General features: G+C 42.1%; 2 protein-coding genes across 2 annotated transcripts; both read right to left on the bottom strand.

Moving 5' to 3' along the window:
• Nucleotides 1-128: 128 nt before the first annotated feature.
• On the bottom strand, nt 129-1,229 carry LOC119735259 (calcium-binding protein P-like). The gene has a single exon (XM_038208962.1). It carries the CDS (start codon nt 1,227-1,229, stop codon nt 129-131), a length of 1,101 nt encoding a protein of 366 aa, XP_038064890.1.
• A 4,818-nt stretch (nt 1,230-6,047) lies between these two features.
• On the bottom strand, nt 6,048-17,964 carry LOC119735582. Its single transcript, XM_038209344.1, has 8 exons — nt 17,857-17,964; nt 16,434-16,620; nt 15,679-15,717; nt 12,795-12,896; nt 11,393-11,507; nt 9,630-9,733; nt 7,678-7,851; nt 6,048-6,696 (listed from the first exon to the last, which is right to left on the bottom strand). The coding sequence occupies exons 2-8, from the start codon at nt 16,611-16,613 to the stop codon at nt 6,631-6,633; spliced, it is 780 nt and encodes a 259-aa protein (XP_038065272.1). The 5' UTR covers nt 16,614-16,620; nt 17,857-17,964; the 3' UTR covers nt 6,048-6,630.
• Nucleotides 17,965-17,973: the final 9 nt, after the last annotated feature.

The following is a 17,973-nucleotide window of genomic DNA, read 5'->3' as shown; positions in this document are numbered from 1 at the left end:
GTGAAATAAGGATAAGATAATGTTTAAAGGTAAGTTTAAACAGATTACATTTGCAGCTATCCAAAATAGTAACTGACAAAATTATTGTTAAAAAGCATCCTTGCCGTAAAAAAAAAATCAACCAACGATCATGTGACAGTACTTACCGTGCGCGTCTTCGTGACTGATGACGACTGTACGGAGCCGCAGGCTGGAGCTCCGTACGCGGGTTGTTGGGCGACTGGGTGCCCCTGATGGGGTACCATGGACCCTTGTTTGGGTGGTGGGTAGCCATGCTGGGGCGGAGGGCCACCTTGTGGTGCCGCTGCTGGGTACCCTTGCTGGGCTGCTGGGTAACTGGGCTGAGGTGATGGGGACCTGTAACTGTGCTGAGGTGATGGGGACCTCTGGACTGCCGAGTACTCCTGCTGTGTGGCTGCTGGATACCCCTGCTGTGTGGGTGCTAGGTAACCCTGATGTGCAGGTGCTGGGTACCCCTGATGAGTGGGTGCCGATGGGTTACCCTGCTGGGCTGGGTAGCTCCCCTGGGGTGCAGGCGGGTATCCTTGCTGTGCGGGGTAACCCTCTTTTGGTGGATATCCGGACTTTTGTGGGTAATCCTGTTGTGGTGGGTTCCCCGGCTGCTGTGGGTACCCAGTTGGCGGTGGGTTGCCTTGCTCAGGTGCTGGGTACCCAGCCTTTTGTGAGTAGTATGGCTGCGATGGATTCCCGGGCTGCGCTGGGTAACCTTGCTGTGATGGGTACCCCTGGGGTGCTGAAGGTGGGTCCCCTTGGTGAGCTGGGTATCCGGCCTTCTGTGGGTAACCCTGTTGTTGGGGCTGTGATGGGTAACCTTGTGACGGTGGGTTCCCCTCTTGTGGTGGGTTTCCTGGGTACACTGGCTGTGCTGGGCTACCTTGCTGGTGTGAGGTGTTCCCTGGCTGTGATGGGTACCCCTGCGGCGCTGGGTATCCTTGTTCAGCTGGGTATCCTTGTTCAGCTGGGTATCCGGCTTTCTCTGGGTACTCCTGGTTTGGGTTCCCTGTTGGCGCTGGGTACCCCTGCGTTGATGGGTTGCCCTGCTCGGCCGGGTTCCCCTGCTCGGCTGGGTACCCTGTCTTCTGTGGGTACTCCTGTGACGGTGGTGCTGGTGCTGGGTACCCCTGTTGGACTACTGGGTACCCTCCCTGTTGGGTGGGTGTACCTTGTGGATATTCCGGCGGGCTATACGGTGGCGGTGGCTCACCCATGTTGTCTCTTTAAAAAACACCTGCCTGATTTCTTCACAGAATGACTGCTGTTTCAATTTTGTTTCTATATGTGAAGCGTTGAATTTTGCCCTATGCGCTTTACATCCAATGGTATCTTATAATAAAGGGCTAAGAGTTGCCCAAAGATAGAAAAGAAAATCGTGTATGGACTTGCCAAACAAAATCGTAAGCAGACAGTATTAAGGTTGTTAACAGTACGCACCTCAATACTGTATGACCCAATACAGACAGCAGTCAAATGCAAAACTCAACTGGTAAATCAATATTTTTCAAAGTCAATTTATAGAGAGGCAAGTGGACGATTTCAAGTGTTTGATAAAAGTAGGCCTATAGTGATAGTAGACATCAAATCGTTATCTTGGCTTTTATAGAAGTAGGTCCACTTTACGGTTCAAACTCTTTACTGTTTTGTTTGCAAATTATATTTTTTCTTTTGCAATGTCAGTCCTCGTAAAGCCTGCATGTCTGCATTGTTACAATCAGTGGTCACCAATACGTTCAATGCATTTGTTATCAGTTTCCATGTTTTTTTTCTTCAGAATTGACGATGTTCGCCTTTACTCGTTTAGATCTATAACGGTTAAACTTTGGTCAACTTTTATGGGAAGATAAACTTTAGTATATCTGTAATGGCCTCTTGAACTTTAAAAGTTTAAAACAGTCCACTCATGTTATTTTAGTGCACCTTGTCTGCATTTTGGTGATTCTTAATCTCTGTGCTTTGTGTACCTAAGATAGAGACATCTCTTTTATTATTGAAAACAGGTCTGGTGACGTTAAAATGACGTAGACTGACGTAGACGTTGGCCGAAACATTTGAATTGGTCACATGCATGTCTATTTCAGGTATACAAATGACGTCAGTCCACATGCGTCAAACTTTGAGATCGGCAACATCGTTGAATTTAAAATACACTCATCCAAAAACGAGAGTCCCCCTCCCCTAATAATTTTTGGTATAACTCAAAAACTACTGAGCACGTACATGTACATGTATACCTCTTGGTCTCAGTACACTGCAGACGGTGTTGAGAAGTCATATGTAGCACGATGTGACAGAGGGTACCCCCGCTTTTGTGTTGATCATTGTGTAACCAGAATCTCAGGAATTCTTCTAGGGTGTGTTAGGTAGATTGGGAGTGGGGGGAGGGGGGAGGGGGTTACCCCTCTGTCACATGTCGTGCTTGGTATACGCGAAGTAATTGAACAACAAGTGGACCAACCCATTATTAAACATTGAATTTGAACATTTTATTTGTTCACTGAACCATGGACATGAACAGTAGGCGGTATTAAAAGGAAAGGGTGAAAAGACAACACAATTTTAAATTATTTTAAAGTTTTTTGTTGTTGCAAGATTGCGTTAGAAATGAAATGTTAACACACAAGGGCGGATCGGGGGGGGGGGCCAAAGGGGGTCATGCCCCCCCCCCCCAAAAAAAAACGAAACCAATTTTTTTTCTATGTGACGTCACAATAAAGGCAGGCAATGAGTACACCACCATCTTTTCCTCAAAAAACATTGGTTGAAGTGGTCAGAAATTGCCTCAGATCGCACCACAGAGCATCTAGAATCCAAAAAAATTCGGGGCCCTCGAGCCGGCCCCGAACCCCACGCCGTAATTTTTATTACCCACTTTTTGGGGGACCAATTTTTTTTTTGGCCCCCCCCCCCCCAAAAAAAATTGTGTTCTGGATCCGCCCTTGTTAACACACAACTTGCCCGTATACAAAAGTGGAACTTTATTTGTGGAACTTTTTTTCGGCATCATTTGTCATCAATTGCACAAACTGTGACGCCATCAGAAATGTGGACTAAGTTATTGATTGGTCAATTTGGATGCCATGTTTTTGTAATACAACGACGGGTTACTGAAGATCCGATGCAAGGCGCCTGCTAAATCGTCAGAATCTCCAGGCCAAGACGCAGTCTTGTTTTGCACAATTAATCACCAAATCTGCTCGCATGATAGACCCTTGCTGTGCACGTGGATATACCATAGGCTAGCTTCCCACATGTCCATAGAAACTATCATGAGACATACCGGGAAAAATACAATATCTGTGCTCACAGGAAAGCATCCATGGCAATGAGTTTCATAACAAAATTTACAAGACCTGAATTTGGGCAGATATATCAGCTTTTATACAACACCTGAATAAATCCCCGTCATCTGATTGGTGGATCGTTGATCACGTCATTGAATTATTCGTACCAATGCACGGCGCGGGCGTGGCGCGCAGCGCACAGTGCAATGGAAGTACTATTGCACTGTGATTAAAAGTACCATTGCACTGTCACTGCACATGTTGCCGAAGGTGGCGCTGTGGTGTTTAAATTGGCAATAAAAGTTCTGAACTTATTGAACTGTTTAAGTTCTAAACTTAACGAAAAGTTTTAAATTGAGATAAATTGAATATGATAGTTATCAACCTGTTGAACAGTTTGCATAAATTAAATATGATAACTCTGAACTTGTCAAACTTGTAAACAATTTTTAACTTGAATAAATTGGCTAATAAAAGTCAACCAATCAGATGACGAGGATTTATTCAGGTGTTATATAAAACAAATAATGAATGTTTCACGTTCGTGCAATAGAACGAATTATATAACTGACATACAGATCCTAGTCATTTGATTGGTGGAACTCACATCACGTGGCATTCGTTATTGCTCCCATTCATGCCACGGCTCAAAATACTATCCGCCCATGGGGAATGGGAAATACTATTCAACAGTTAGGATCATGACGCGGTATTTGTGTGCAAATGCATGCTTGTGTGCGCGTTCAGCGTTGTGCGTAGCGCGTATTGTTCCAAAGAGCCAGCGCTACAGCGTTGGGTTCAAACATTTTCGTGAAGGGGTGGTTTGGAAGAGACAAATACATTTTCCTCTAGGTTTGTATTGAAATAAAAGTTCAAATATATCAAATGACAAGGATCTATATGTCAGTTATATAAAACAAATATTGAGAGGCTTTAAATTGTGAAATGGGAGGAATATTATCGCTCGGTAAAATCTGGACTTTTCCATTGCACTCGGCTTCGCCTCGTGAAATGGAAAAGCCCAGATTTTACCTTGCGATAATATTCCTCCCATTCCACGCTGAGCCACTCAATATTTGTATATAATTTCATGAGGTGACAGACGAAATGTTCCATTCCACTCGGCTTCGCCTTGTGGAATGGAACATTTCATCTGTCACCTCATGAAATTATTCTTACCATTGCACGAACGTGAAACATTCATTATTTGTATAATATTTTATAAACAAGAATCAGCAAAAACCAAGAATATCTTTTCTAAGCAAGATAATCAAGAAATAAATATTCCATCAAAGCAGATTTGATGGGAGCTCGAGGAAGTTTGTTTCTGATAGAGGTTGGTAATCCATTCCACACAACAGTTCCAGCATAAGAAAAAGAAAATGTAGCCAAACTTGTACAAAGCAACGTCCCCGTGACGGATTTTGTTAACAATAGCTAGAACGGTGCTTTCGCCATTGAAGGGGGCCTTCGTGATGGAATTGATAGCGTGCTCATTTTGGTCTATACAAAAACCTTTGCTGCCATATCACTGCAGATATCATGATTACAAACTACTGCTGAAATAATTCAGTTGACTGTATGAAAACAAAGGGCGAAGAAATGAACTTTGGAGAAGGTTACTTTTATTGAAATACGGAAACAAAAGCAACCAAGAATAAACCCAACCCCTAAAATACCACCAATGTTAACATTGAAAGTATAAAACACTGGACATAAACCTGTTTTGTATATTACTGTATCGGTACTAGTAATATGCTATAAGTGATTTTTTTTAATCTCAAAATTTCAAGTCATTTAGCCTTTGAATGCAATGTCATTTATTAAAAAATAACTTATAGCCTTTTTATACAAAGTTAAAAACAAATCTACAAAATATACCTTTGAAGTGTTACATCAAAATAAATTTCACGGGCTAAAGAAAACTACTTTAGAAAACAAACAATATATGAGCATAAGCTAGTTCTTTGTTCCCCATTTTTTAATAGTTAACGCCATTATACATTAAGTGTTAGGAACAACAGCTTAAAAGTTTGACTTTTTAACACTGTTTAACAGTGGATATTTCAGTGAAATAGCAGTAGTTACATTCAGAGCACATTAATTACATAGATGTCAGCCAGAGGCCTACGCGCACTTCGCCATGTAGCGCCAGACTATTTGCACGCATTGTACGTGACGTGACGTGCGAAGCATGCGAGCACATTATGGGCGCGCCCGGCGTGCAATCTTCAAAATGCGCGCAGTACGCTCTGAATAGCCAGTCAGCATCGTTTATGTGTACATCACGGCCTGGGGTTAGTGAAGGAACGCGCACGCGCCCATGGAGTCGAGGCTGTACAGAAAACAAAGTTCTTCGTCAGTCAATGAAATAGTCTGGTGCCAACACTCTGTATGTAATGTGCCTTTACTGCAGCAGTTACAAGGACTACAACAACAGGCTGGTTCCGTAAAGATTAACATGGCACATACTACATGTCTACGAGGCGGGTTCCAGAGGGAACTTTTGGTTCTACCTGAAAAAATACCGCACGGCAGCGAGCTGGATACTCACCGGGATGACGTCACCTGGGCGCGTATCATTTTCACTTCCCGGACGCGCGGCGAGATCGCTCCCATTTGATCATGAATATTTATGAGGTGTAGTAATGATTTAATTCAGACTATTCTGTAATAAAAGTTTGATGATTGTCGGATTTGAATTGTGCCCCATTGAAAGTATGGTACGAGGCGCCCCCCCCCCCCCCCCCAACAACAACACCACACACCTCCATTAATACGAGTCTAAGTGTCCGGGGAAAAATACCTGTCTAAATTTCACCATTATTTTGCTGATGAAACCTTCCCTCTCCCTGCAAACATTCCTGGATCCGCCCCTGGAGAGGTTTTATTTCTACAGAATGCAAATTAGGTGTTGGTAACTCTAGAATAGTAACAAAAAACAGCTATTTATATAAAATTAAAAGTGACGTTAGATATATAAGTTGGTAAATTCTGACAAATTTCGTCAAATAATTATTCAATGCGTGATTATCCACTGGCAACGTCCTATAAAAACTGTCTTCTGCTTCATGATGGTGGTTACTTTTTGTAAATGATTAATAATTGAGTATACATTTTTTTTTTTTAATTAAAATGCACATACATGTATATATAATAGTTCTATGTTTCTACTTTAAAATATGTCGTATATTGAAAACGATACACACAACAAAAATCTTAAAACTATCACCAACAAGTTGTTACGTATTCTGTGAACAAGCAAGAAAAATGTGTGAAGCGTTCTTCCAAGGCAAACAAACCTGTCACCTTTCCACCAACAGAGGGCAGTCTACTTGGCCTTGTATGTTGTAGTTGTTGTCTGTTGAACATACATAGGTTGAGGCTGTGCAGTCGACTGCAAACAAGAGATGGAACGAAAACAATAATTCAAAAAATGATTATGTTTTGATAATTGCTTTCCTAATAGATGCAATCACTCCAGTGTCGTATGTAACCATCCACCAGCGATCGGGCGATTCAAAATGCAGTGCGCCACCAAGAGTTTGCCAAGGAGAGTCCATTTTTCATGTTTACGGTCGACAAAACATGGCCCATTTGAATGAAGGTCAGTAGACAACTTGATCTAATTTGTTATGGATAGTGGCATAACTTTGACAGAATTTTTGTTAAAAAACGAGTTTGACAGAAAATTTGAAAGAATGGATTTTTGGGCAGATTTCTGGCAGAATTCTGCAAAAATGGTTATTTGACAGAAAAACAGCAAATTTGAACAAAAAGTGTACATTTGTTAAAAAAAAGCTTCAATCTTTTCAAACAAACCCTTGCATAATGGGGCAGGTTGGCTGGTCTAGGTGCTGAGGTTCACTGGGAAACAGACTTCGTCGTGGCCGGATCCGCGTTTTGCCCGAAATTTACCAATAATTTCACAAAATCTTCATGTGACTAGATTGTTTATTATGTAATATGAATCTTAATTAAGGCAATACTACCAATCTGCATGTGATTTAAGTGTTTTTTGTGTATTTTAAGTAATTCTGGGGAATTTGGCAGATTTTTGATAAATCTGACAGATATTTGAAGTGCATTAAGCAGAATTTGGCCCCGACCTTACGGTCACCCTGAGCAGCTGCCATATAGAATTTTTGCTCGTAGTTTGCAACCCGAGAGAGAGCACTGTTCGCGGGTCAGCCAAGAACAGGGTTTTGAATACAACTACTGCTGAAGAGGCTCGGTCCTTATGCTAAACTGCTATCAGTTCGTGCAGATTCAGAATGAATTAGATGTGAGTGTTTCGCACCATACGCGCATCAACCAGTACGTGCACACAGTGTGCCCCTCCCACTGTTCACGCACGGATGTCTACACGCCTACTTACCACCAGCGAAGGGCAAAACATGGCCGAGTTGTCCTTGCGAGCGAGATGGGCTGGCTTGATGGCGCCCTCTGCTGTCACTCCGATGTGGTGATCTCTCGGGGTGATGGACTCAAAGGTGACAAAACCCCCCACGGTCTCATGGAGACGGAATCGGCAGGAAAGATCCCCATTACCCTGCGGTAACAAAAACAAACGCAGAAAAAAAGTGAAAGTCATTTTAAAGGGGATATTCAACATTTACTTTTGCTGTGATTTTCAGAAATGGATGGATTTGAGGGGTTAATATTTTATAGCAAATATTGTTACACTGACGTGTTTGAAGTTTTGTGTTCATTAAAAACTAAGAATAACAATCATGTTCCTGTAGTCTGGTTCCCTGACCCCACTTAAAATGAAACAGAGCAATTTATAGGCGTCAGGGAATTGTATGGTCAGGGAAACAGTCTAGCTGGCTTGTACCCGCTCACAGGTGAATAATCTATTGCAAACAAAATGTGGTCTAACTAAATATTGTAAATTGCGGGCAGTATTTGAAAAAAGGCAGTTTTTTTCAAATTAATACAAAAATATCGCTTTTCTTGAAAATGACAGCACACCAGGTGCCATGATTTTACAGGATGCTTTAGACTGTCAACAGTCCAGTAAGGTATTTCATAATAATTTGGTAGTTTTGTTTTTTGATGCTTGCAGATGTTGTATATTCGCTTTAAGCATTTTGACTATAACTTTAAAGTAGAACAAAGAAATTGACTGGAGTGGGGTTGAACCTGCGACCTCCAGATTGCCGTTCCAGTGCTTTATCAACTGAGCTATCCAACCCTATGTTGCCAGTTCCCCATTTAGTCAAAGTCTTTTTTTTAAGGGTCCATCATCAGAAGATGCATATGTTTATCTGCACTATTCCTGAGAAATTCATAAAACAGTTCCTGACAAACAGTCTCCTGACGATGACTAGAGTAGGCTAGTCGAAACGTTGAGATCAAAGACAAATTCTTTTTTAGAACCTAGCAGGACTGTTCTCATCAGAACTAAAACTACTTAGCGAAAGTTGACAATAAGCAGGACAAGTTCTTTTCTGAACTAAATATCTTCTGAGCGACAGTAGCAATTACCACATGGTGTTACCGCAAACCGAAACGATACTGATACTCCACCATGCAAAGCCTAAAATCTTATATCAGAGAAAATAAAAACAATATTTAATAAAAATGGCGGGTGGAGGTGATTCGACAGCTGTTTTGTGTTCATAAGATGGACTTTTGCAGGGTGATGTAAATCAAATGAGGTCTTTGTCCTTCACCAACGTATAAACACTGCATACTCAGTTTGTTACCTCCCGAGTGAAAGTTGGAAAAAAAATCACTCGGATGGGACTCGAACCCACGACCTCCTGCTTTCTAGTGCATGCGTCTCACCACTCGACCACCAAGCTAATGGGATCGGTTGGCTGGTTCGAATCTGATGTACATAGCAGCGGGTACTACATTAACTATTCATAATATGGAATTTTGCATCGGGGTGACGTAAATCAAATAAGGTTTTGCCCTTCACCGACGTATTAACACTATATACTCAGTGTGAAAGTTGGAAAAAATCACTCGGGTGGGACTCGAACCCACGACCTCTAGCTTTCTTGTGACCAAGTGGACATTACAAGAAACTAGCCCTTCTTTTCCTTGTTCATTAAAAAAGTTGCCCAGCTGGGCCAAGTTTCGTGAAATCGGTTGTACATTAAATGCAAGGTCTAAATCCTACGCACGGTGTAAGTTACGCACTGTTCGTGAAATGGACTTTCTGGACTCAAGCTACTGATTGAGAATGACCTGACTCAACTACTTCACAGAAGCCTCAGTGACTCATAACAACACTGGGTGAATGTAAAGAGAACTAAGCAACGCTCCCAAGTGATTGGCACGATTCAGGGTGGATAAGTTGTGAAGAAACGTACGTACATTTCCGACGATGTTGCCCCCGTGGTTTGCAATGTGGCACGTTGGATAGATGACACTGCGCAGGATGATATTGTTGTGACCGCAGTTCAGCACTGTGAAATGTGCTACACAGGAGAAAACAGAGACAAATTGAAAATTCCAGGGTTACAAAAGGAAATATAACGTCTGGGGCAGAGCCAATTCATTAAGATATCTAATAAATGATTCAGAGAAATGATCCAGAACTCCTAGTCTGTTATCTCCTGGACCATTACTAGATGATGGATGTACATGTATGAGATTTTAAAAATATATCTTCAGGTATATTCACTGAGCTCTTAAAAGCTCTGTCACGGACAATATACAGGGTAATGATGTGCAAACCCGACCTGAAACCGAAACCGAAACCGACCCGACCCAAAACCGACTTCAGGTCGGGTCGGTTTGTCCATCTTTTCAGTCGGGTCGGGTCGGTTTCGGTTTTGCATTTTCATTTTCGGGTCGGGTAGGGTCGGTTTAGCTATCTTTTGAAAAAAACGAAATAAACCAAAATAAACTGAAATAAACCGAAACAGTTGAGAAATTTAGGTGATGCAATATTATTGACAGTCACTGTGACCGCAGCCCTAGTGTGGTGTGGCCACCGAGCGCACTATCAAGTTCCCATGGCATTAATTTCTCCAGTATGGGACTGACAGTGAAATAGATACATTGTAACAGTTTTCTTGATACCGCGTGATGATACCATGCGTTTGTTCAATAAGCGGAGTTGCTCTCGATCAACCCACTGAGTATGACAGAGAGGGAGACGATGGTTTTGCAAAAGAATTCATGCCACAGGGGGTAAGGGCAGGCACAAAAAGTGATCACTTTGTCCAAGCAACGTATTCAGTTTTTTTCGTTTTTTTTCGGGTTCGGGTCGGTTTTACCTTATTTTTGTCGGGTCGGTTTGAGGGAATTAAGATCGGTTTCGGTTCGGATTCGGTTTATATCTCTAATGTTTCGGGTCGGTTTGGCCTGGTCAACCCGACCCGATGCACATCATTAATACAGGGCGAGGAAAAAAAAAAAAAAAACCCAAATGGCAGCCCCAATTTTTTTGAATGAAGTTTTGCTGTAGCACTTTCAAAATCTAGGACATGAAAGCCCAATCAATGAGCTTTCTTTTAGTACAAAAATCATTCAAATCACTTATGTACTTTTTCAGTTATGGAATTTTGAACACAAAAACCGCTTTAAAGTTTTGTCCACGGGTCGCAAAAAAAAGGTAAGTGTTCTTTCAGCAAAAGAAAAACAATTCACATGCATTCCTATGAGAATTGTTTGGTCACAGTGTTCGACTCACGTGCCGTGGTACGTGGGTTCGAACCCCGACGGGGAACATGGTGCTTGCGTTCTTGAGCAAGACACTTTACTACAATTGCCTCTCACCACCCAGGGGCATAAATGGGTACCTGTGAAGGTAGAGACCAGAATGCGCTAATCTCGAGCTGCTGCAAAAAAACTGGTCTAATCACCCTCAAATTTCTAGCAAAAATGGACAGAAAAAAGTTACCTAAGTCTTCTGTCCACTATTTGATGAAATGTTTAGGATAATGTCAAAAAGCAATATACATGTAAATAATCAACTCAAATTATCTTGAGCAAAAGGCTGCATTTCCATTCATGTGTTGAAATTCTTCTTTGGTGGTTTCAGGTATTTAACAAAAAATCACAACCATTGGAAAAACTGCTAACGTGACGGTCCCCTCTATAGTGTTTCTTGTCATATGCTAATTTTATACCTGATGGATCCTGCGGTGCTGCGTTGGCACCCAGCACTCCGGTGTTCAACACCTGCAAGAAGCGACTCGTCTCTCGGGATTGCAGCCGGACCACGTTACCATGATTGAACATCATCTGCAGATTAATATGGATACATCAAGGTTAGCTAGGGAATATGCTTGACTGAGACCAAGTATCACAGCTTTGGAATAGGCATGGCTAGTTCCTTCTGGTGACATGTGTCCTGTAAACCGACTCAGGCTGCCATATTCCCCATTCCTCCCCCCCCCCCCTCCATTTTCCCCCCACATCGTGGTGACAAACTGCATGTAAAAAGTTTTGTTGGTCTGTAAATAAGCCATTTCTTGTATGTTTTTCTCCCAACCTTTGTGCCAGGTATAGTTAACCTTTTTCCTGCGCAGGTATAGTTAAACCTTTTTTTCTGCACGGTATTGTTAACCTTTCTCCTCCGCGGTATAGTTAACCTTTCTCCTCCGCGATATAGTTGACCTTTCTCCTGCGCAGTATAGTTAACCTTTCTCCTCCGCGGTATAGCTAACCTTTCTCCTCCGCGGTATAGTTAACCTTTCCATCGGTATAGTAACCTTTTTTCTGCGCGGTATAGTTAAAGGGAATATACAACATTTGCAAACATCGAAAAATAAAACTACCAAGTTTTTGCGAAATACCTTAATAGGATGTTGGTAAATGACAGTCTAAAGCATCCTGTAAAATTATGGCACCTGGTATACTGTCATTTTCAAGAAAAGTGGTATTTTTGTATCAATTTCCAACGCTGATCGGCCGATCAGCGTTGGAAACAACTGGCTTTTTTTCAAATACTGGCCCCAATTGACCATTGCACTTGTTTGCAATCGATTACAAACCTATGAACGGGTACGAGCCAGCTAGACTGGTTCCCTGACCTTACAATTCCCCAATGTATGTAAACTGCTCTGTTTCTTCTTATATGAAGTCAGGGAACCAGACTACAGGAACATTATCGTTTTTCTTGGTTTTTATAGCATTTTCGAACCCAAAACCTCAAAAAAGTTAGTGTAACTATATTTGCTATATATTTCCAACCCCCCAATTCCATCCATTTCTAAAAATTACAGCAAAAGCAAATGATGTATATTCCCTTTAACCTTTCTCCTCTGCGGTATAGTTAACCTTTTTCCTGCGCGGTATAGTTCACCTTTCTCCTGCGCAGTATAGTTAACCTTTCTCCTCCGCGGTATAGTTAACCTTTCTCCTCCGCGGTATAGTTCACCTTTCTATCAGTATAGTAACCTTTTTTCTGCGCGGTATAGTTAACCTTTCTCCTCTGCGGTATAGTTAACCTTTTTTCTGCGCGGTATAGTTAACCTTTTTTCCTGCACAGGTATAATTAAATGTAGTAAGGCTGTTTTATTAACTCACAATTGTTGGAGAGTTTGCGTAGCGGTCAGCTTCATGTTGTACGGTTTTTCCAGCACTGACCACGGCCTTCTCTGCCGACTTGAAGAGGCTTCCAAGAGAAGTCTAGCAATAATCAAAACAAAAAATCACTTATTTCTTCCAGACTCGCATGCCACATTTTCCCACATCTAAAATGTACAATTTTTACTGGTGGCAATTTCATGTTAACCACTAACTAGAACGGCGAAGCCGCCATGGCTCGCTGTCCAAGGCAGGAAGGGAGGCTGAAGGTAGGGTTGAGGATGGGCATGATGGAAGGGGATCAGGATTCTTGTTGATGTGCCTAGGTGTAGGGGTCAGTTTTTAAATGTCAACATAAAAAGTCAACAGATTACCTAATAAATACATGTGTATATAGGTTAGCCGTCACTGTATTATGGGGGAGTTTTCCATTGTTAGGGTAATAAGGACCCAGTTATGGATTTTTGCAGCCTCAACAGTGTCTTCTGCTCCCCATACTTGTATTACCATGGGAAAACTCTTGTGTAGTCGCCACAAATGCAGAACAAGAATGGGTATACATGTACATGTAGACACAGCACCATCACCACCTCCCTCAAACCTTACCCCATCCCAAAACCTTACCCCATCCCCAACCCGCCCCCTCCCCCTCCCCCACCCAACCCCCTACCCACACCCATTCCATCCTCCCCTAATCATCCCCACCCTATCACCTACACATCCAAACCCCACCCAAACTCCAATCCCTATCTCCTTCCCCCTCCCCTGACCCGTACCCTCCCCTACCCCAACCCCCTACACCCACCTACCCTATCTTCCCCTATCTGTCCTTACCCACCCTACACATCCCCACCCTAACCCTTACTCAAATTCCAATATCCCGCCCACCCCATTCCCCCACCGATACATCCTCACCTGACCCCATGCAACCCCTACTCTGATCCCTATATACTGCCCCCTCCCCTTATCCAACCCCTACAACAACCCATCCCTACACATCCCCAACCCAACCCCTACTCCGATCCTATATCCCGCCCCCTGCCCAACCCCCTCCTACCCAACCCCTACATCCATGCCCATCCTCTCCCTACCTGTCTCCCCCTACCTGTCTCTCCCTACCTGTTCCCACCCCACCCCTACAAATCCCCACCCCACCCAAACTCAGTATTCCAACCCCTCTCCCCACCCCACCCCACCCCAACCCACCCCGCCCCACCCATCCTAGCTCCCCTACTCATCCTACTCACACAAACCCTAACTCCAACCTTATCCCCCACCCCACCCCACCCCACCCTCCCCTACCCCATCCCTACTCCAACCCCATAAACTAAAAAGATCAAACCAGAAGCTCATGCACATCCCCAAAATGCATAGTGTACATGTACATGTTATACCGGTATACACACATGTACATGTTATACCAGTATGGGTGTACATGTAAAAATTAAAAACTTTAACATTTCCCTGAATTAAAGTTCCTCAATAAAATCATAAAATTTACTGCAATGATATGAACCTAACTGAAGTTATAGGCCTAGAGATGATACATGACAACTGCATTTAATTTTTTTCCCCAACTTAACTGGAACCAAAAACTTCAACATTTTTATCTGAACGCGGACGGACGGACAGACGGACGGAAATTGGTATTACATAGGCTCGCATCTGCTTCGCAGCTCGCCAAAAATAGTTGCCTATCAAAAAAAACCAGGTTATTCATGTTATGAGCTTATTATTGGTTTTGACTAGTTACCACATTTTTACTACTCTTTTAAATAATTCAATAACTAAACGTCGGTGAATTTGTTCATTCCATGTCTCAATTCAAAAGTAAATAGGCTAACTTTTGCATTGCAAGGAAAATAGCAACTGAACAAACAAATCAATTTCTTTCGGGCTGAAACTCAAAATAACACAGGGAACCCATCTTTAATGTAGTCCTTGAAAACACACCTTTTAGCATTTAAGTATATTTTCTATCTTCATATTACCATTTTTAAGGGTCATCCCTTATTGTTTTTATGCAAATGGAATTTCCATATTCATGAGCAAAGCTGTGATGTCATTCAAGGCAGAAACCTCAGAGCTATGCTTCAGCACCAAAAGTTGTAAAAATTTGGAGTTTTTTTTTTTACTGCGGTAAAATTTTCTGTTTTTGGTCATCCATTGTTGCTTTAGTACACAACAGTATTAGTCAATGGTCAAACTGTATGTACAATGTTTTCAATGAGCATAATGTGCCATAGATGACATCACAGCAACAGCGCCCTCAATTGTCAGGACAAATTTGGAACATATTAAATTTTAAAAAAAGTGCATTTTTGGCCAAAAAAAATAAATATTCGGTCTCTGGTCAGACCAAAGTTCCGGAATTGACGCGGCGATGCAGCTTTTTTTTTTTTTTTTGCTTTTTTTTTTTTTCCTTCAAGCTTGGATTGTACAGACAAGGTGGGGTACTATTTTGCTTTTTTGGTGTCCTCATGTACATTGGTGTCCTCCATAATTTGCCTTGGTGCTTTCGATCATTTGCCTTGGTGCAATTTCCCATTCCTTGGTGCTCTTCGGTAAAACAAATTGAGGAGGTGCGGAAATAGAGGGCGCTGTTGGAGCTACCGCGGAACATTTTGGAAAAAAAAAAGATCGACGCGCATGATTAAAATCAACGCGCGCGCTGACCAGAGACCGACTTATTTTTTTGGGGGGCCTTTTTAACAAAACACGGTTTTCGCAAGTTTCAGAGGAATATAATTTGTACAAATATGGTTCCAGATAAAAATTATGTCCTGGTCCCTTTAAATTTACCCGTTCTATGAAATCGGACAATGTCGATTATTCATAATGAATGAAAAACACAAACACACACAAAAAAAGTGTGGAACCTTACCCCAAGTTGGCTTGTTCTAGCGGGTTGAACAACCACATTCTAACAGGGAAAACAATTAACAAGAATATGGATATGTTACAAGTTTTTTTTTACAAGTCAAAGATTTTTCAGTGTGGGGGGGGGGGGGCGGGGGTTGAAGTGAAACGCATAAAACTGCCAATGACCTAAGCAAGAATCAAGTTTTCCAATGTTAAGTCAAAATGTTATTCAGGGAACATTCCAAGGACATTTGGGATTTTTTTCTCCATCATACAATTGATTAACATTGGTCAGAAGTAGTGCCTTAACCCTAACTCCCTAGGGGTGTGCAAAATCATATTGAATTTGGAGGATTCAGGATCGTTAGGGCTACGAGTAAGGATTTTAGCCACCCTGAAAGTGACAACCTATGTCGGGGATAGGGTACCCCATGCAGGGTGTGGGGCAATTGAATTTTTAAGTACTTTTTAGTATATTTAAGAAATGTTGACTGCTGTGATGTGGGATATGACTTTTTAACACCCGGGGATCATCATTTTTCTGTGCAGCTTAAATACCTGTGAGAGTTCCGAGTATTTTTAAAAGAATTTTGAAGTATGGGCATTTAGCACTGGTGTCTATGGGAATATGAATACAGGGGTGATCCATGAGTGACTAAAATAGGGTTCTATTTCCCTTGACCTCTGACCTCACTAAATAGGAATGTCACTAGTGCGCATTCATGCATTAGTGACCTCACTGCAGGTCAATATGTGTGAACTATTTCCCGGTCTTACTGTCTGGTGTGTAGTATATGCTGCCTGCTGTGGGGGGTACCCCTGTTGTTGTGGCGGGTACCCCTGATGGGGTGGTGGATACCCCTGGGTAGTGTTCCCCTGGGGTGGTGGGTACCCCTGCTGTGCAGGGTAGCCTTGCTGTGGGGAAAACTGGGGGTTGTAGGGTGGGGGCTGTGCCATGCTGTGTCTGAAACAGGTAATCCAAATTTAAATTGTTTAATTGTTTCATTATGATTATTTGTTTCATGTTTAAAAACAACAAATTTATTTGTTATAGGCCTACATGCATAATGCACGTATCCAAAAAAATATTATCTCAACTTATTTCTTTAAATTACTGCATTCAACTCAATTCAGTTCAAAAACTGAGACAAAATAATTTCATTTTATAGGCGCATTAGTATTTCCGGACAAAATTGGAAATGTTTTCTCCCACATACCTAGACCCTAGTTCTAGGGGCGATCGGGTAGTGTAGGCCCCTGTTTTGTTTTGATCAAATTAGAGTCAAAATGTTTTTTATTACTCAAAAATCACCTTTACAATCAAAAGCAGACTTTTCTCAATTCTAATGACACCCGTTTGGGCAATTTTGAACAGTTTCTTGAGGTACAAATCACGATTTTCCTGCATGATTTGTGCCTTGCGATTCAGCGCGCCGTGCGTGCTCACAGTACATCGCGCGGTGATCGCCATCTTTATTTTCGGGTTGCGTATTGTAGCCGCGCTGTCATCGTCATTTTACTCCCAAATTTCCCTCAAAAAATCAAAACCCTGCCCTCTATGTATGACATAGGCCTACCTGTTTATTGAGAATGTCGCTAACTAGTTTGGTACTTTTTATGGATTGGTAGGTCTACCATGTCTACTAATTTTAAAGTGGATTTTGTTCCCTTATACAAGGAACTGGGCCCTACACTACACGATCGCCATTCTCATGGTTCTAGGGGAGGGGTATCTCCCAGATTCATGTCTTTTCAACATTTTTGCAATGATATGACTATGACTGACCTAATTGATTTATGAAGAAAAAAGTGGCGTCATGTTGAAAGATTTGTTCTTTCCAATAAAACAATCCAAAAGTCAAAACATAAAATTTTAGGGGATTTCATGCCGTATTGCTCCTTTAAGAAAGCCGATGGGATGCCTACCGTATACTCCGCACTGAGAAAAGTGACTATGGAGTTTGACTTTTTTTTTAGACAGCCGCCGCGCGGGGGCGGCCGCCGCATGGTTCACTGCACTGGATACAGCATGATGATCTGATGATCATGATGCAGCAGCTAAGCTAAGGCCGCTTAACACTTCTTCAATCACGGTTTAATACCATCTACAGACCTGAGTTTGGATATCGAGTGATTGGTATGATACATGTAAAGAATGATAACACTTTTAGTTTTACTGAGATACAGAGTATTTGCTTACCAAAATCACTGTGAAGTTTTTGGTCTCGGAGCCGACACTTTTCTGTCGACGTTGGTGCTGTGCGTGCAAGGGCGACTTGTGGCCAGTCTAGTCTAAAGTACTTCCGGGTTGGGTCAA

Source organism: Patiria miniata, unplaced genomic scaffold (genome assembly GCF_015706575.1).
Source record: "Patiria miniata isolate m_02_andy unplaced genomic scaffold, ASM1570657v1 HiC_scaffold_29, whole genome shotgun sequence".
Lineage (NCBI taxonomy): Eukaryota > Metazoa > Echinodermata > Asteroidea > Valvatida > Asterinidae > Patiria > Patiria miniata.
Note: the sequence above shows the minus strand (reverse complement) of the source record. Positions and strands in the feature narration are given on the sequence as shown.

Bases quoted from the DNA above. Each gene is read 5' to 3' on its own strand.
- LOC119735259 (XM_038208962.1), bottom strand. From the start codon at position 1,229: ATGGGTGAGCCACCGCCACCGTATAGCCCGCCGGAATATCCACAAGGT.
- LOC119735582 (XM_038209344.1), bottom strand. From the start codon at position 16,613: ATGGCACAGCCCCCACCCTACAACCCCCAGTTTTCCCCACAGCAAGGC. The intron at 15,718-16,433 runs GTAAGACCGGGA...TTTCCCTGTTAG, and splicing joins CATATACTACACACCAGACA to AATGTGGTTGTTCAACCCGC. The intron at 9,734-11,392 runs GTATAAAATTAG...TCTCCTGTGTAG, and splicing joins AGCACCGCAGGATCCATCAG to CACATTTCACAGTGCTGAAC.